The sequence below is a fragment of the Myodes glareolus genome, chromosome 14 (assembly GCF_982192425.1).
Source record: "Myodes glareolus chromosome 14, mMyoGla1.1, whole genome shotgun sequence".
NCBI classification, from domain to species: Eukaryota; Metazoa; Chordata; class Mammalia; order Rodentia; family Cricetidae; genus Myodes; species Myodes glareolus.
The window spans coordinates 73,573,606-73,589,566 of record NC_142039.1 but is presented as its reverse complement, the minus strand read 5'-3'; the positions used below and the strand labels follow the sequence as shown (position 1 = coordinate 73,589,566).

Below are 15,961 nucleotides of genomic sequence, written 5' to 3'. Positions count from 1 at the left end.
TAGGACCCTTGATTCTGTTAATTCCTTCCTGTTATTCCTTCTAGGGAAATAGGAAACAAATGACAATGAAGGTTGTAATGTATTATTGGAGGGTCACCCTTTTTGGGCTGGGCCAGGGTCACAGGACGCTCTCTATCTCTGTATGAGTACCTCTCTAAGACCTAGCTCTCTTTGGCATTTCCCTCGGATGACATGGGGCCCCGTATGTGGCATGTGGCTGGATGAATAAAGTAGAGCCTGGAGCTCCACTAGACTGTGGCCGTGGCATCTCCCTCTGACAACATGGTCTGCCACATGTAGCATGTGTTGCAGGATGGCTGAAACAGAGCCCGGGGCTCCGCTAGACTGAGCTCAGTGTTCTCTGCACAATTCTCTATTTTTTCCCACGATTCTGCTGTTTTTATACTGGAGGTGCCTCTTTGAGAGACCACTCAGCCCAGTCCTCAGCCCAGAGTCCTCTGTAATCAGCACGTTAGAATCAACAGGAGAGGGAACAGGAGAGATCAAGCAAACCTAACAATCATGGCCCCCAGTTTGAGGCTGGGATTGTTTGGGGCCAGCAAGCCTGTTTGTAGGCATCGCCTTGGTTTGCTTGATATTTGAAGAAACCACGTTTGGAACATCATATGCTGACCTAGTGCTGGGAGGGTCTCAGTAAATGCAAGTTTCAGATATTTGCTTCTTTTAAGGCTCACAACTCTTTTATGAGCCGTTCTATTAAGAACTGAGAAAATAGTAGCCTTGGAAGACTGAATGCTCGCATGACCATAGAGTTTGCTGAATTCAGTGAAATTAAATTTGATGTCTGAGATCTTTCAGGACCATCACCCCACCATCTCACAGGGTGCCCCACAGCTGTGGAGAGGCATCCCTGACAGAGCCGGACTGTCCGCAGCCGGACTCTGTAATGGGGAACGGGCCAATAAACTTAGGGAATCCAGTGTAGACTAATATTCATTATTGTTTTTGAGCCTCAAGTAAGACCTAGTTCAAATGTTTTGGTTATATTTTATCAACAGTGAGCTCAAAGTCTGGAAAAAGTGACCACGAGGCCTTCTCTTAGCCGAGGCTCTTTGTTGCATCCTGCATCAGTACATTAAAGGGGCCGGCGTAGCTGTGCCTGCCTGCCCTTGGGAACCTGAGACAGGCGGATTGAGAGAATGGCCAACCTGGGATACAGAGCAAGGACCTGTGTCAAAATGACATCAGAAAACAACCAGCAGCAACAACAATGAAATCTACAATATATAAAGTACCAAAATAAAAAAAATATATAAAATATACCTGATTCAAAACAAAGCAAAGAAAAATCAAGCAACTGTTAAACACCTGCAGGAGGCAGAGTGGGTGCTTCTCGGGGGCACGTCTTCTGAGGACGCCTTTCTTCTAGGGGGCATGCAGAGGGATTAACTTGGGTCCACAGTCTTCTGGGGATACCCTTCTTCCCAGGAAGCTCAGTTTGGTGCCACAAATCATTCTTGATTTTTTTTTAAATCGTGTTTCTTTTTATAAATTAAAAAAAGATTGTGACCCTGTTTGCTTGCATGTCCATCTGTGCAGCACATGCAGGCAGTGCCCACAGTGGCCAGAAGAGGGCGTGAAGTCCCCTGGAACTGGAGGTGCAGATAGTTGTGAGCTATCCTGTGGGTGCTGGGTCCTCTGCAGAAGTCAGTGCTCTAACCTCTGAACCACCCTCATGTCTCTTAAGCCCGTTGTTTCTAAAGTGTAGCTAACAGAAAGGGGACTCTGGGCTGAAGACTGTGGCTAATGTCTCCTCAGACTGAACAGAGAAATAGGATACTCCCCATTCCCCCTTCTTTGCTCCCCATCCTTCTCCCTTCTTCGATTTCTCCCCTCCCCTCCCCTCTTCCCCTTCCCTCCCCTCTCCTCCTATCCCTTCCCGTCCTTTCCCTTTCCTTTTTCAAGTGTACTTTATTTCTTCCCCCTTCTTATTTTAAGGCCTCAAGGGGCGCAGCATCATGCGGGCTCTGTGGCCCTTAGAAGAAAGTTGCTTCCAATCTTGGCACGAGATGCGGTGCTGTTACCGTGGGCACGAATCACTTTCCTCTGGATCCTTCCAGCGTTCTTCATTTGCTGCCAGGAATCATGTGTTGTTCTTTGGTCTGTAAGCACAAGTGCATCTCTTGCTCCGTGAGAGTTCAGTTTCATCTTGAACATAAACACCTTCAGTGTCGGGAAGAGGTCTGTCCTGACCTGCCTCCTGAGACTCTGTGTAGAGTTAGTATAAAGGCCTTGCATAGACATCATGTCCAGTCCTCTCGGGCGCAGGGGTGGCCACAAGCGGTTCTAGCCTTCATCCTGGACTCTTTTTTCTCATCCTTTGCATTTCTCCTGGGTCCCTGAATCCCAGCCTGGGATGAGAAACCACTGTTCCTCACTCCCCTTGGTGCCCCTCCCCACCAGACACCACGTGGCGGATGGCCTTCTAAGGGGGCTTTCAGAGGGTAAAGAAGCAGCCCACTGCAGCAGGGAGGGACCTAGGCTGACAACCCACAGCAGTCCTCATTGATCGCGGGGACTCCTGGCTTGTTTCCCCAGCCATGAAGAACACGCAGCAGGACCCAACCCCCACAAGCCCAGGTACTTCTGGCCTCAGGTTCCATAGGGAGTTCTCAGCACACGCTTGCTTCTTTACCTCCTGTTCTCTTCACGCTTTTCTGTTTTCTGTCCGTCATGTTTTGGCAACCAGAGCTAAACGTGGGTGGCCAGAGGCCAGCTGCGTGGCCTTGTAAGGCTTCCCTGGAACCTAAAAGTTGAAGACTCAGAGGAGCAAGACCGGCAGTTGCCCCCTTCACCAAGAGTCTGACGTCCAGGTTTGTCCTGGGTAACGTCGCTGAGCGCCAGGGTAGGCAGTCACACCCACAGTGATGTCATCAGGCTGACCAGCGCTACCTTCTACCCAGGAGGAAAGAAAGAAAAAAGTTCATAAATCTCTATTTAAGAATAAAGTATTAACTTTTGGGTAACCCAGGTGAAGGGAGGAATTCGCTAGGAGCTTGCTAGGCCTGACATTTTCTCAATCTAAAATTAGAAATAAGTTTTGTAAGAAATGATTTGAGCAGGGGCTCGGTAGCTCAGTGGCTCAGAGCACTTACTGTTCTGGCAGAGGACCTGGGGTGGGTCGTCAGCACCCACATGGCGGCTCACAACTGACTCACAGTAAATCTAGTCCCAGGGATCTGATGCCCTCTTCTGACCTCTCCTGCATGCATATGGTACACATACGTACATTCAGATACACACAGACAAGCACACAAGCACACATACACATAAGCACACATACACACATTAAAAATACTAATGATTCGAATAAATTCTTTTCCAACTCTTTAGAAGGCAACAAACGTGAGAGGGATTTCATATGCTCTAATTTTCTTTTGCATTACAAAGCTTTGCCAGTCTTTGAGTAGCCTTCTAGGGCTGGAGGACGCTAAATCTCGTTTGAGAGATCTGCCAGACTGGGCAGGGCAACTCTAGTGGGAAACGGGGGTGCATCCTGTTAGTTATCCAAGAGATTGCCAGTCTAGGAGGAGCGAGGTGAGGGGTTGGTGAGGGAGCAGAAGTGGAAGGAGACCTAGAGCTAATGGGAGGGTCTCGTGAGTCTCGGAGCTGCCTAAACTGGAAAATGCCGTCTGGGTAAGCTGACATGGGAAACGCTGGCACAACAATTCCACATCGGCTCTCATCATGAAAACCACAGAAACGATGCCATTGGCCCAAGAATACAACTCATAAACGATGAAGCCAGGCCCGCACCTAGGTGCTTCTTTCTGAAGTGGGTAGCATTTCAGTGAACACAGCGCTCTGGATGACGGCCCACAGCTGTCTCCTGTGCTTTTCTTCTGTGGACCCCAGGCCTGTGGAATTTGTCTTGCTTTAGCCGTTCCCAGATTGTCCTTCTCTTGACAGCTGCCCAGGCTGGCTGCGGTGGACAGTTCCCCGGGTTCATGCAGCCAACTTGTTACCTGGATGAACACTAAGCCGGACATCCCTGTCACACAGAGACTCACGAGATAGGACCGGCGAGGTTTGGGGTTAGAAAGAGCCATGCTGCCTCCTGACTTCCTAATGCTGATGTCCTGTGAGAACTCCGGAGACTCTGAACCACTTTTATGTGGCTGAGCTGCCGGGGGCACTGCACTTGTGCCCGGACAGCAAATGAGCTCCATTATGTAAGCAGGTCCCAGTGAGGCTTTGTTGAGAGGCTGTCAGTCTCCAGAGTGTGGACGAAATGTAAACTCAGATCTCTCTGCCCCACTTTCGCCTGCTGTTCAGGACAAGGTAACACAGGACGAGCCGTGCCTTCACTTCTGAGTTAAAAGTCCAGTTCCCTCCATAGTCCGGATGCTGTTGTTCGTCCCTGTCCCCCCCCCCCTTTCTCTCCCCATCCGCTAGCTTTCTCCAGCCTCTACTCCCGCTGGCTGCTGTGGCGTTGCTCACAGACCTTGGGCGTGGTCTAATGTTGTCCTAACTTCTTGTCTTGGAGCAGAGCAGCACTTCCCGGAGGTGATGCTGGGGGAAGAGTTTCTGAGCTTGAGTCTGGACCAGGTGTGCAGCTTGATATCCAGCGACAAGCTGACGGTCCCTTCAGAAGAGAAGGTACTGTGCCCTTCTTGATATCCAGCGACAAGCTGACGGTCCCTTCAGAAGAGAAGGTACTGTGCCCTTCCGGTAAAACATGAATCTTACTTTAAAAATAAAATCCTTCTGAACCCGGACAAACGGAATGCCTGCTACACTCTGAACCCGTAAAGAAGTGTCCGGGCGCTGAGACAATGACAGCCCTCGGGTGGCCACGCCCAGCACCAAGTCCGTCTTCTGTCTTTTAGTTCTTTCTGCCTTCGATGTAGCCCTGGTGCAGGCTTTGCTGCTGTCCTGTGTTCTAGAAAAGAATCCCAGATCAGACTCTTTCTGCACCAGGAAGAATTTCTTTGCTCCAGGAGTTTGCATCTAGGGCAGTAAAAATCCCATGAACCCCAGGTGTTAGCCAGCAGGGGCCACACCGCGTCTCTAGTTTATTAACAAATCAGCTGTGTGATCTTGGGAGCGGTGCTTTGACTGTCTGCATCAGCCCCAGTCCCTGGGGACAATGGCATCAACACATTCCTCCAGGAGGCTGTGGGGACGAGTGGAATGATGTACTCTATAAAATGTCTGAGTTAGTGGCCGGGAGGGAGTCAGCGTTAGCCAAGGCTATCTCCACCCTTCCCATCTGTGGGGTCTGTGGGTTCTTCTGTATCCCAGGACACTCCTCCTCTCTGTTGTGCTTAGCTCTGAGATAGGCTTACCCACGATGCAGTGCGGAGTTCTCAATGCTGTGGAAGCGCATCTCAGGTATTTTCTTCATCCCCAGAGAGTCTCAAATTGTTTTCTTCCCAAATCCTCTTAGTCCACTCAGCATTCAAGTGTCAAGCCCTTTCCTGAGGAAACGTTCAAGGAGAGACACTTACAGAGGTGTTTATATTGCAGTGGTTTGTCTGACGGTGTGTGTGTGTCTGGAGGAAAGTTTGGTTGAGAACAGCTGTGCTTAGAACTGTGACTCCCGGGCTCCACCGGACATCTATCAGGTGACCGGTACACGATACAACAAAGTAGACGCTGCCCTGGGCTCGGGGGCCTCTGATGCCATCAGCACCATAGAAACACCCCCTTCAGAGAGAACAGTGCCTCCAGCCCGGCTGCAGGCTCCTCCCTGCTGCAGCCCCAGAAGCTAGGTGGACACTTGTGATTCTTGCTAAACCTATTGACTCTCCTGGATGGATTTTTGCTGCCAGATTGACACCACTGAAGGATATGAACTGTGCTGGCTAGTTTCTGTCAACTTGTCACGAGCTAGAGTCATCTGAGAGGAGGGAACCTCAATAGGGAAAATGCCTCCATGAGATCTGGCTGCAGGCAGGTCTGTAGGGCATTTTAATTAGTGATCGACATGGGAGGGCCCTACCTGTTGTGGATGAGGCTACCCCAGGTGTGGTGGTCCTGGGTTCTATAAGAAATCAGGCTGAGCAAGTCATGGGGAGCAAGCCAGTGAACAGCGCTCCTCCATGGCCTCTGTATCAGCTCCTGCCTCCAGGGTCCTGCTCTGTTTGAGTTCCTGCCTTGGCGTCCCTCAGTGGACGATGATGTAGAGTGTGTAAGCTTTTATTTATTTAAAACAGTTCTTCCCCAACTTGTTTCTGGGGCTTGGCTTTCTAGAATCCATGCACGCTCGCCCTGCTCAGAAAGCGCAGTGAGTCTGTTTGCTGTGGCAGGGTGGAAGGCCTGGAGGTGCTGTACCAGGGCAGATGCTTCACTGTGCCCTGGAAACCACCAGGGCTCGGGATTCAGTCTCTGGACCCAGTCTCTGCTTGCCGTCTGTGTGACCCTGGGAACTATGCCGAGAGCACCTTCCTCTGGGAGTTGGCGTGAGGACTAGAAGGGACAGAAGAAAACCCAGTGCTGTTCTCCAGGCGCTCAGTTAGTGACGTTTGTGAGCACAGCTCTGACCACAGAAGGAAGAAGAGGTTTCTCCCGGAGCCAGACATGAGCAGCCATGGCCCAGGAACGCGGACCTGGGTTGCCCCAAATACTGTGTTCTAACAGAGGAATTTATTGAAGTCTTTAAAAATATATATAGTAACGAAACAAAGAAAGCCATAAATCACCACACTTTTCAAATACATTGGTGGGGACATCAGGTTGGCAGTTGCAGCAAGGCGGGAGGGCTTGTACTGTAGGCCTCAGAGGCTAGTGGATAATAGCCTTAGCCTTCGGGTGGTAGACACTCGGGGTCCGTCTATATGTTTCAGAAGAATTTACTCAAGAGTCACAAGGGTGTTAGGTGACGCACAGAGCTGGGCACAAAGTGGCTGGTTTTGCTTAGTTTTTAAGATTTGTGTATTTGATGTGTCGGGATGTTTTGCCTTCCTGTGTGTGCACCGTGTGCAGGCAATGGCCGCAAAGGCCAGCGAGGGCAATGGAGTCACTAGAGCTGCAGTTATACAGTTGTGAGTTACCATGTGGGTGCTGGGAATCGAACCACGGTCCCCTGGAAGGGCAGCCGATGCTTTTAACTGCTGTGTCATCTCTCCAGCTCCAGTCGGCAACCGAAGAGGCTAAGACGGCCCAAGCTAGTTTGGTTCTGCATCGGTGACGTTTCAGCCTTTCCCTAATCGCCGAAGATCTAGTCCATCAGCCCGGAGGATACTCAGTGTCAGTGCAGGGGCCGCTTCCTTTTCAGGTACTTCCGCTAAGGCCTCGGAATTGTCACAGTTCTGTATTTTGAGGTACCATTGTTAACGATGATGCAACCAATATGACAAAGTCATGATAATGTTAAAGGTCAAGGTGGCTGAGTGGCTAAGGCGATTGACAGCTAAAATGTGCTCCTGAGTCCGCTGCGTCTTTCCCGTGGCAAGGGAAGCATGAATTTATAGTGGCTGTCATGTACTTAGGGAGGAATTGCTCTTTCTAAAGTCAGGTTTTGCATGTGTATATGTATGGTTGCATTGATGAAATTCTGCTCAAGACCCATCCCTGGAAATTGTCAGGGCTTTCAGATTTAGGGACGCTTGTCCTAAAGTGAATTGTGATGGTTGATTTGTCTACTGAGTAGATTAAGAAACGCGTAGGGTGTTAATGCCTTGGGCATGTCTGTGAGGGCTTCCCTGGGAGGAATCGCTGAGAGGAAGATCCACCCTGAAAATGAGCTGGCATCATCCTGTGGGCTGGGTTCCAGACTGAATACAAAGGGGGGTGGAAAAGGCTGTGCCAGCCTTCCTCACTCTCTGCTTCCTGTTCTGTGGAGCTGGGAACCAGCAGCCTTCTCAGCATGACGGGAGACTGTAGCCAAATGAACCTCTTTCCTCTTTTCTCTTAAATAGACTCTGGTCTGACATTTTGTTTTCTAATGAAGGAAGCAATTAATACAGAAAATTGATATTAAGAAAACTTGTCATTCTTGGACTAAACCTGACCCTGGGGTTGCTGGGGCTTTGAAACTACTCAGCCTGGGGGATGTGAAAGAGGTTACAGCTTCAGGCTAGCATACCCCTAGAACACTGTGAGTTTAGCCCAGCATGCCCTGCAGGCCATGCTAGATCTTGGGGATCTAGGAAACCAGGCTGATGCTGAAAGTGTAGACAATAAAAAGGTGCTCTTGACATTTTAGGGTGCAAAAGGGCTGCATGAGGAACCAGGTTGTAAGGCATTCATGTTCCATTCTGGCAAAGAGTCTGGCTGCTTTTTGCTTGTGTCCTGAGCGTAGGAGTGGGACTCAGTTTATAGGAAATGGATTAAGTTGTTGGGAGGAGGCAGTTCCGGGACAGCAAAACATTCAGGCTGTGGTGTGGCTGCAGTTCACTGCTTTTAGTTAGATTTAGTGTGTGTGTGTGTGTGTGTGTGTGTGTGTGTGTGTGTGTGTGTGTGTGAGAGAGAGAGAGAGAGAGAGAGAGAGAGAGCGGAAATATGTGGAAAATGTGTAGCTTGGTGAAGAAAGGAATATGGGTGCAGCTGAACATGTAGACAGCACAGACCAGGCAGGTGTGGGCACAGCAGCTCCAACTGTAGAAAAGTAGTGTCATTTAGGACCCGCCTCCCACACTTTGCAATTGGGACAGTAGGAAATTGCCTTAAGAGCAATACTCCACCCATTGGAAGCTTCAGGGTATGACAGTAAAAATGCGTTTGAAAGCAAACAACATCAGAAAGAGAATGCCTGAACCGAGACAACCCAATCAGACAGGGCGACCTGAAGAGGCATTTCCCAGGTTCAGCAACAGAGGTGCAGTGAGCCTTGGCTGTTGTTCAAGGGGCCAGGTGCCACCATGAGCCAGCAGCAGACTTTGACATCATTTGCATGAGACTGGTCTTGGAGACATCCAAGACACCAAAGTGAAGAAAGTTCCAGAAAGCTACCAAGGCCAGGCCACCAATAGCAGGATCAGATTCCCAGCTTGGAGAACACCGGGGAAGACTTGGAATGGAAGCTGAGAAGGTTGCAATGGGGATCCCCAACTGTAGACGCCAGAAGCAGGACGCTGGCTGAGGCAAGCTGCAGGTACCGAGTGGAGCTGACCCTGGAGAGAGGCCACAGCTGTAGCAGCAACAGTGTTGCAGGGCAGAGGCTGCTCATGTCAGCTGTGATGCCAGAGGCCCCAAGTGTCGGTCTTTTCCCTGCTGCTTCTTTCCTAGCCTCCTGTTCCTCTCTTTTGGGCTGGGATTGTTTACTCTTTGACTTTATGAATGGGATGATAGGAGACTTTCAGGGCCATGGGTGGAAAGCTGTGGTTTAAACTGATATGTTTGGGTGTTGAGTTGGCAAGGGGTGGGCTGGTGATGGTAATAGTGGCGCACGCCTTTAATCCTAGCACTCAGGAGGCAGAGGCAGGCAGATCTCGGTGAGTTCGAGGTCAGCCTGGTCTACAGAGCTAGTTCCAGGACTGGTTCCTTAGCTACTGAGAAACCCTGCCTTGCCAAAAAAAAAAAAAAAAGAAGGAGGAGGAGAAGGAGGAGGAGGAGGAGGAGGAGGAGGAGGAGGAGGAGGAAGAGGAAGAGGAAGAGGAAGAGGAAGAGGAAGAAGAAGAAGAAGAAGAAGAAGAAGAAGAAGAAGAAGAAGAAGAAGAAGAAGAAGAAGAAGAAGAAGAAGAAGAAGTCCCAGGGCATTAGTGAGGCAGGTATATGGATGTGTCTGGGAGGGGTTTCCCAGGGAGGATTAGCTGAGCGGGAAGACACACCCTGAGTATGGATGGCATCTTTCTGTGGGGAGGAGGGAATGCCGGCTGAGTGCCAGCCTTCCTTTCCCTCTGCTTCCTGGTCCACGGAGATGTCCACGAGAAGCTCCATGCTCCTGCCACGGTGGCTTTAGCTGTTCCTACTGCTGTGCCTTCCCCTCCATGACAGACTTACTCTCGGACGGCGAGCCAGCTAGGTTACTCCTCCTCTCAGTCATTTCTTCTCAGGAATCTGGCCGCAGTGACATGGAAAGTTCCTAATACAAATATTAGCGATCCTTTAATTGCTTTAGTGTGTTGAAGAGCGAGGCTTATCAAAAAGGAGGGTGTGGGGGCTCCGTAGTTAAGAGCACTGGTTGTTTCTTCTGAGGACCCGGGTTTGGGTCCCAGTACCCACATGGTGGCTCACAACCATCTGCTGTCCTCTTCTGGCCTTTACAGGCTCCAGGGACATGCGTGGCAGGCAGATGCACATGCAGGTAAAGCTCCCGTGTCCATATTTTTTTTCTAATTTAGAGATTTTATTTAAAAGATTTATGCCAAAGCTTCAAGTGAGGACATAACCTTAAAATATGCATAGTTCATATTAACCAGTGACATACATGGTATGAATCACTGCCCTCTCTGCTAATTGCAAAGGAGAGGGCACACCTGAAAGCGTCCAAACAAACCAGCTGCGTTTTTAAGGCTTACATTCCATGTATAATTTTCTTTTAATATCATTTCCCATTTCCTTATTTAATTTATACAAGCCTATGTGTCATATTCCTCTTATACAGAAGACAAAAACTGAACTGAAGTAATCTATTCTGTTTGCTCTTTAGAGGCATAAAAACCAGTGTCATCTCTGTACTACTGGCTGAAATTCAAATCATTTGGGTTCAAAAACAGAAGTTATTTTTCTCTTGGGAATATGTTTTCTTTTTTTCTTTTTTTAATTTTTATTTTTCCATTCAATTATTTACCCTGCCTTCCCTCCTCCCAATCCCCTCTCGCTCCCCCACACCCCTTCCTACCTCTCCCGCCCTGTTGAGAGAGGGCTGGGAATCCTGCCCAGTGACCCATATTTTTTTTTAAATAGTAAGGTTTTAAAAAATAGTAGCTACATTTTCTTATTAACTAGCCTCCTACCTCCACACCCCTTTTCTGACAAGGTCTCTCACTGTGTGGCCCCGGCTGACCTGGAGTAAGCCAGGCTGGTCTCAAACTCATAGATCCACAGGCATGTCTGCGTGCCACGCGCATGCAATGCCTATGGAAGTCAGAAGAAGGCATTTGGTCCCCTGGAACTGGGGTTACAGATGGTTGTGAGCTGCCATGTGGACGTTGAGAGACCAACCCAGGTCTTATGCAAGAGCGGAAGGTGCTCTTAACCATTGAGTCACCTCTCTAGCCCCTAAAACTCATAGTCTTATTTTTCTTAGTAGATCAAAGATTGCTGGGAGCTAAATAGCTCAAAAAGTTCTGACAAGTGTTTGCCATCCTCTGTGCTTTGAAAATTGTGCCCCAGATTTCGTGGCTCCTACTTCCTGTAATTACATTGGATGTGATAAGTGGAGTCTGGCATACACAATAGCTTTTCCTTTCAATTTTGTTTCATAGTTGGGTTTCTTAAAAAAATGTATTTGAAGTAATATTAGGGATATTAAGTTGAAATTTAGCCGGATTCATAATTCCATAACCTAGGCTTGTCTGAATCCGCACTTAAACAGTTAAGATAGCTAGTTATACTTTACACTTACTTTTTTTGCCTATAGCTCACAGGGTTCTTGTGAATGTATTATAAAGTACAGCCAGGTTTCAGACATTAAAGTTGGAAAAACTTCACCTGCCCTGTCCGAAGCTGAGGAGACGGGTGCTTTACTGTTAATGACCAATATATGCAACATGGTCCGGGTCGAGACAGCGTACTTCTTCAGAGCTGCTAATTGCTAACACAAGCAACTTCTGTTAGAATGTGTCCACCACGTGTCCAAGGTGTGGGCTGTTTTCTAGATTGATAGCAGGCTCGTGGGAGACACGGAATTTGCTGAATAAGAGACTAGAAGAGACCTTTCTAGGCTCAGCATTTTCATCAGTACAAGTGGGTAGCTGCGGTGCAGGATTTACCCTGCAGCGGTGTTCTTGGAAGGAGTGAACCATGCATGGAATTGCTGAGAGCACAGAAAATACCGTTTTACTGGAAGATCCCATCAGGGCTTCGGTTAGGAATTCTGTTGTGACTCCCAGTGTGGCCACTGATAGTGTTAGTGGTGATGGCTCAGGGCCCGTTCAGGGATGCTCTCCCACTACCCACTCTGGTTTGACTTATGGGTGTGGCCTAGAGACAAGGGCACCACAGTGATCTCAGGGCTGTGCCCAGTTCTTGACCCCATGAGGATGCTCAAATGATGTTCCCTGTAGGAGTGAGGGAGGCAGGCTGAGGCTGGACCTGCCCTAGGCCAGATGACTGGACTCCTTTCAGTACTCCTTCAGAGAAGAGAGCAGGCGTGTGAAAGTGGGGGATAGGGTGGAGGAGAGGAGTGGGATGGAGGTGGGGGGAGTGGGTGGAGGTGGGGGCAGGGGTACTAGTGGGTAGGCAGGTATTAATCTCTCTCTCTCTCTCTCTTCTTTATTTGGTTTTTGTTTTAAAAATTCCTGCTGCTTGAGACTAGAGAGACGGCTTAGTGGGTAAAGTGCTCGTGTCCAGGCGTGTGTTCAGATACCAAAACACTTGTGTCGGAGCTGGGCCGGGCATCCAGTGCGTGTTTATAACCCTGGTGCTGGGGAGAGGGGAGACTGGAGGATCCAGGGGACTCACTAGCTGAGCGTTCTAGCTGAAACTGGCAGTTCCTGGTTCAATAAGATATTGATTCTGTCTCCAAAAGTAAGGTAGCGAGCAACAGGAGATATCCCCCACTGAGAAAATGCCCCACCATGTTTCCTGTGGGCAAGGCCGTGGCATATTATCTTGATTGATGATTGATGTGGGAGGGCCCAGCTCACTGTGGGTGATGCCATCCCTCGGCAGGTGGCCATGAGTTCTATAAGAGAGCAGACTAAGCAAGCCATGAGGAGCAAGCCAGTAAGCAGCGACCCTACGGGGTCCTACCTTGAGCTCCTGCCCTGACTTCCCTGGATGCTAGACTACCAGCCATAAATTGCAATTAACCCTTCCCTTCCCGAAGCTCTTGGTGGTATATTAGCTCAACAGTGGAAACCCTAAGACAACGAAGGCTTTTCACAGGCGGCCCTGAACGGACACTGAGGGGGGAATGGCTTTCATTTCAGTCATGGATCAGAAAGAAATTGATTAGGTTTCTTAAAACGTACGTTTTCATGCACTCCAGGTTATATTTTCTCTGTATTATACATTTCAAGTGTCTAATTGTGATACTTTGTTTCCTGGGAGAAACAGCTGTCTCCCAGGGGCATTAGTGTTAAAGGCTCTACCATCTGAATTCTTAGGACCTGGGCTAAGGCATGGGACTCGGGCTGCAGCGGCTGGAAGGCTGGGCTTGATCTCCATGAAGGCATTATTTCACAGTGACTAGCCAGTGAACTTCCCTGCCTAGGGTGAGCTGTTGGAATCCCAGCTGTACTCTGAGGTCTGTGTTCTTTGGGTATATGCCCAAGAGTGATATCACTGGGTCTTGAGGTAGATTGATTCCCAGTTTTCTGAGAAAATTGATTTTGATTTTCAGAGTGGCTGCACAAGCTCGCACTCCCACCAGCAGAGGAGAGGAGCGTCCCCCTTGCTTCCCGTTCTTGCCAGCGTGAGCTATCACTTACGCTTTTGATCTTAGCCTTTCTGACAGATGTAAGGTGAAATCTCAGAGTCGTTTTGATTTGTAGGAAATTAATCTTGAACTACTAATGGGGCAGAGTGACTTCTAAGGGTGGTATAACGCCTTCATATGAGAAAAAAACGCGGAGAAAAGCAAGGTGAACAATTGAGAGAGCTGCGGGATCTGGAACATTGCCAACACCCGCAGTTATCCACACTGGCTTTGCCACTGAGTTAAGAAGGGGGCAAGAACTCACTGCTGAGGGTTGGATGTTTGCAAAGACATAAAAAGCACATTCCCCAAACCATTCCCTTGCACTCTCTGTCTTGTGGTATATAGTCAGCAAGCTCTGTAAGGTACCTGGGAATCCTGCTATATTCTATGCAGTGCTTTAGGTCAGTCCTGAAATCATACACACTCAAGCAACACTAAATGGACACAGTAGATTGTGTATTATGTGTATGTATGTGTGTGTGTGTGCACGCACTAAAAGGGGCCATGAGTTTGAGAGGTAGGAGGGGAATATGGGAGGGTTTGGATGGAGGAAAGGAAAGTTGCAAAGTGATGTAAATATATTTTGATTTAAAAAAATCAAGGGCTGGAGAGATGGCCCAGCAGTTAAGAGCACTGGCTGCTCTTCCAGAGGACCCAAGTTCAATTCTGAGCACCCACATGGCAGCTCACAACTGCCTGTAACTCCAGTTCCAGGGATCTGACATCCTCACAGACATATATGTAGACAAAAGAGCAATGCACTAACATAAGAGTAAATAAATCATTAAAAATATTTAAAAAAAATTAAGAAAAGAAACAAAACCTGACCATTCTTGTATACAGAAGCACCCAATTTAAAAGTGTGTCAGTAGACTTGTCAAATGCCCTTGCCCCGTCCCTCCCCTGGGCTGATGTCCCGGGGAAGTGTGGATGGCTATAGTTAGGATCCCAGACTTAAGGACCTGGCCTCTAGCTCTGCAGCCGGCACAGGGCTAAGCTACCTGCGACTGAGATGCACCTCTTTGGCCCAGCGCTCAGACTAGGGGTCTGGGGTTTGAAGTGAGTTTGCATCTGGGTCTCCTCCCTGGCAGTGTGGTGTCTGCTAACTTGTCACTCCCTGAGGCTATTTGGTCATCTGTAACACGTGAATCGTGACTCCTCCTTTGGAAATTTTGCATGGATTAAATGAGGTTATGCCTGTAAGACGTCCCTGATCAGAATCCTCCAGTCCTGATTAGCAACTGGGTCTATGGGCGGGAGCCTAGCTTTTGCTTTGGCATTGTTTAGTGAGCTTCGCCTCCGATTCCTGTTGCAAGGGTCACTTCTCTGAAGTCCTGGCCTACCTATTGCTGTTGAGTCCCCATCTTGATTTTCAAGCTGCGCATTGGAAGCTAGCATCAGCGCTCAGTCCTCCAGCCCCCTTTACCCAAGGCGTTCAGATCCAGCCAGGCTTGGCAGCTGTGTGACCAGGATGTGGGTGGCCGTTTACCCAGTGTTCTCAGGTGACGGCTTATGTGCAAGGATTGAGGGCCCAGAACAGTAAAAAGTTTGCCTCGTTTCTTTTGCTCTTATAGCATCCAAGAAACCGGTTCAGCAGCACACACCAGTGAGGGAATGACCCTGTTCCTTTGAGAGTGAGACCCCAAGTGTGAGCAGCAAAGGAACCCATGGAAATGTTGTCAGCGAGTAAGCGTTACCCTGTCCCGTGACTGGAGCCCTGGGATAGCTGTAGATTTTCCTGAGTACAAGTTTCTGGTATTTCAGGGCCTGTGTTGTTTCTCATCTCTGCTGCTGTGTAGGAAGCAGCCTGGAGAGTCTGAGCCAGCGTGGCGCTGTTCCAGCGAAATTTCATTTGCAAAACAGGTGCAGGCTGGATTTGGCCTGTGGGCTGTACTTTGCCAACCCAGGCCTAGTAGACACTTGAGAGGCAGCTGGGACTAATGGGAAAAACAAATGGGAAATCACAGGTGGGTTTGAGGGGACCACACTTCTGCCTCTTTCCAGTTCTGGCTTGGCTAAGTCTGTAGAGCTCAAGAGCCTTGGCTCTCACTGGCTTGTCGCGAGAAGTCAGGAGAATGGTGTCTCTGAGGTCTCGGTGGGAAGAGCTGTCGGGGGATGGCGTCCAGTCCACTCAGGGCTGAAGCTCTCTGCACATCCACTTGCTTGTTTGTTTTCAAGCATGAAGCCCAAGTGGAAGAGACGTTTGGGCTTGGGTAGGCCCTGTGGAGGTTGGTGCTGTTACTGGCTGTGGTTTTCACAGCTGAGCAGGCTAACAGCGCGACTGAGCAGAGCCGGTTAGGCGGGTCCAACCGAAGGAAAGCTAACCTAAAATATCACAGCACTGGATGAGTGGCCTTTGTGTTTTCACCTTTAAAGCAAAGATTAGGCTGGTTGGTGGGGGAAAATGGTGATCATCACCCAGCTCTACCTACCGAGGCCGATAGTCTGTTCCTCAGCCAAGCTCTGTCA

At 49.1% G+C, this 15,961-nt stretch overlaps 1 protein-coding gene across 3 annotated transcripts in view; it reads left to right on the top strand.

Moving 5' to 3' along the window:
- The window catches only part of Klhl3 (kelch like family member 3), a 113,164-nt gene that overhangs the window by 57,867 nt on the left and 39,336 nt on the right, over positions 1-15,961 (top strand). For all 3 annotated transcript variants that reach the window (XM_087896637.1, XM_087896635.1, XM_087896636.1), the window contains one exon: positions 4,511-4,620. In XM_087896637.1, coding sequence (XP_087752763.1) covers positions 4,511-4,620 — 110 coding nt within the window. The remainder of the gene's footprint in view (positions 1-4,510; positions 4,621-15,961) is intronic.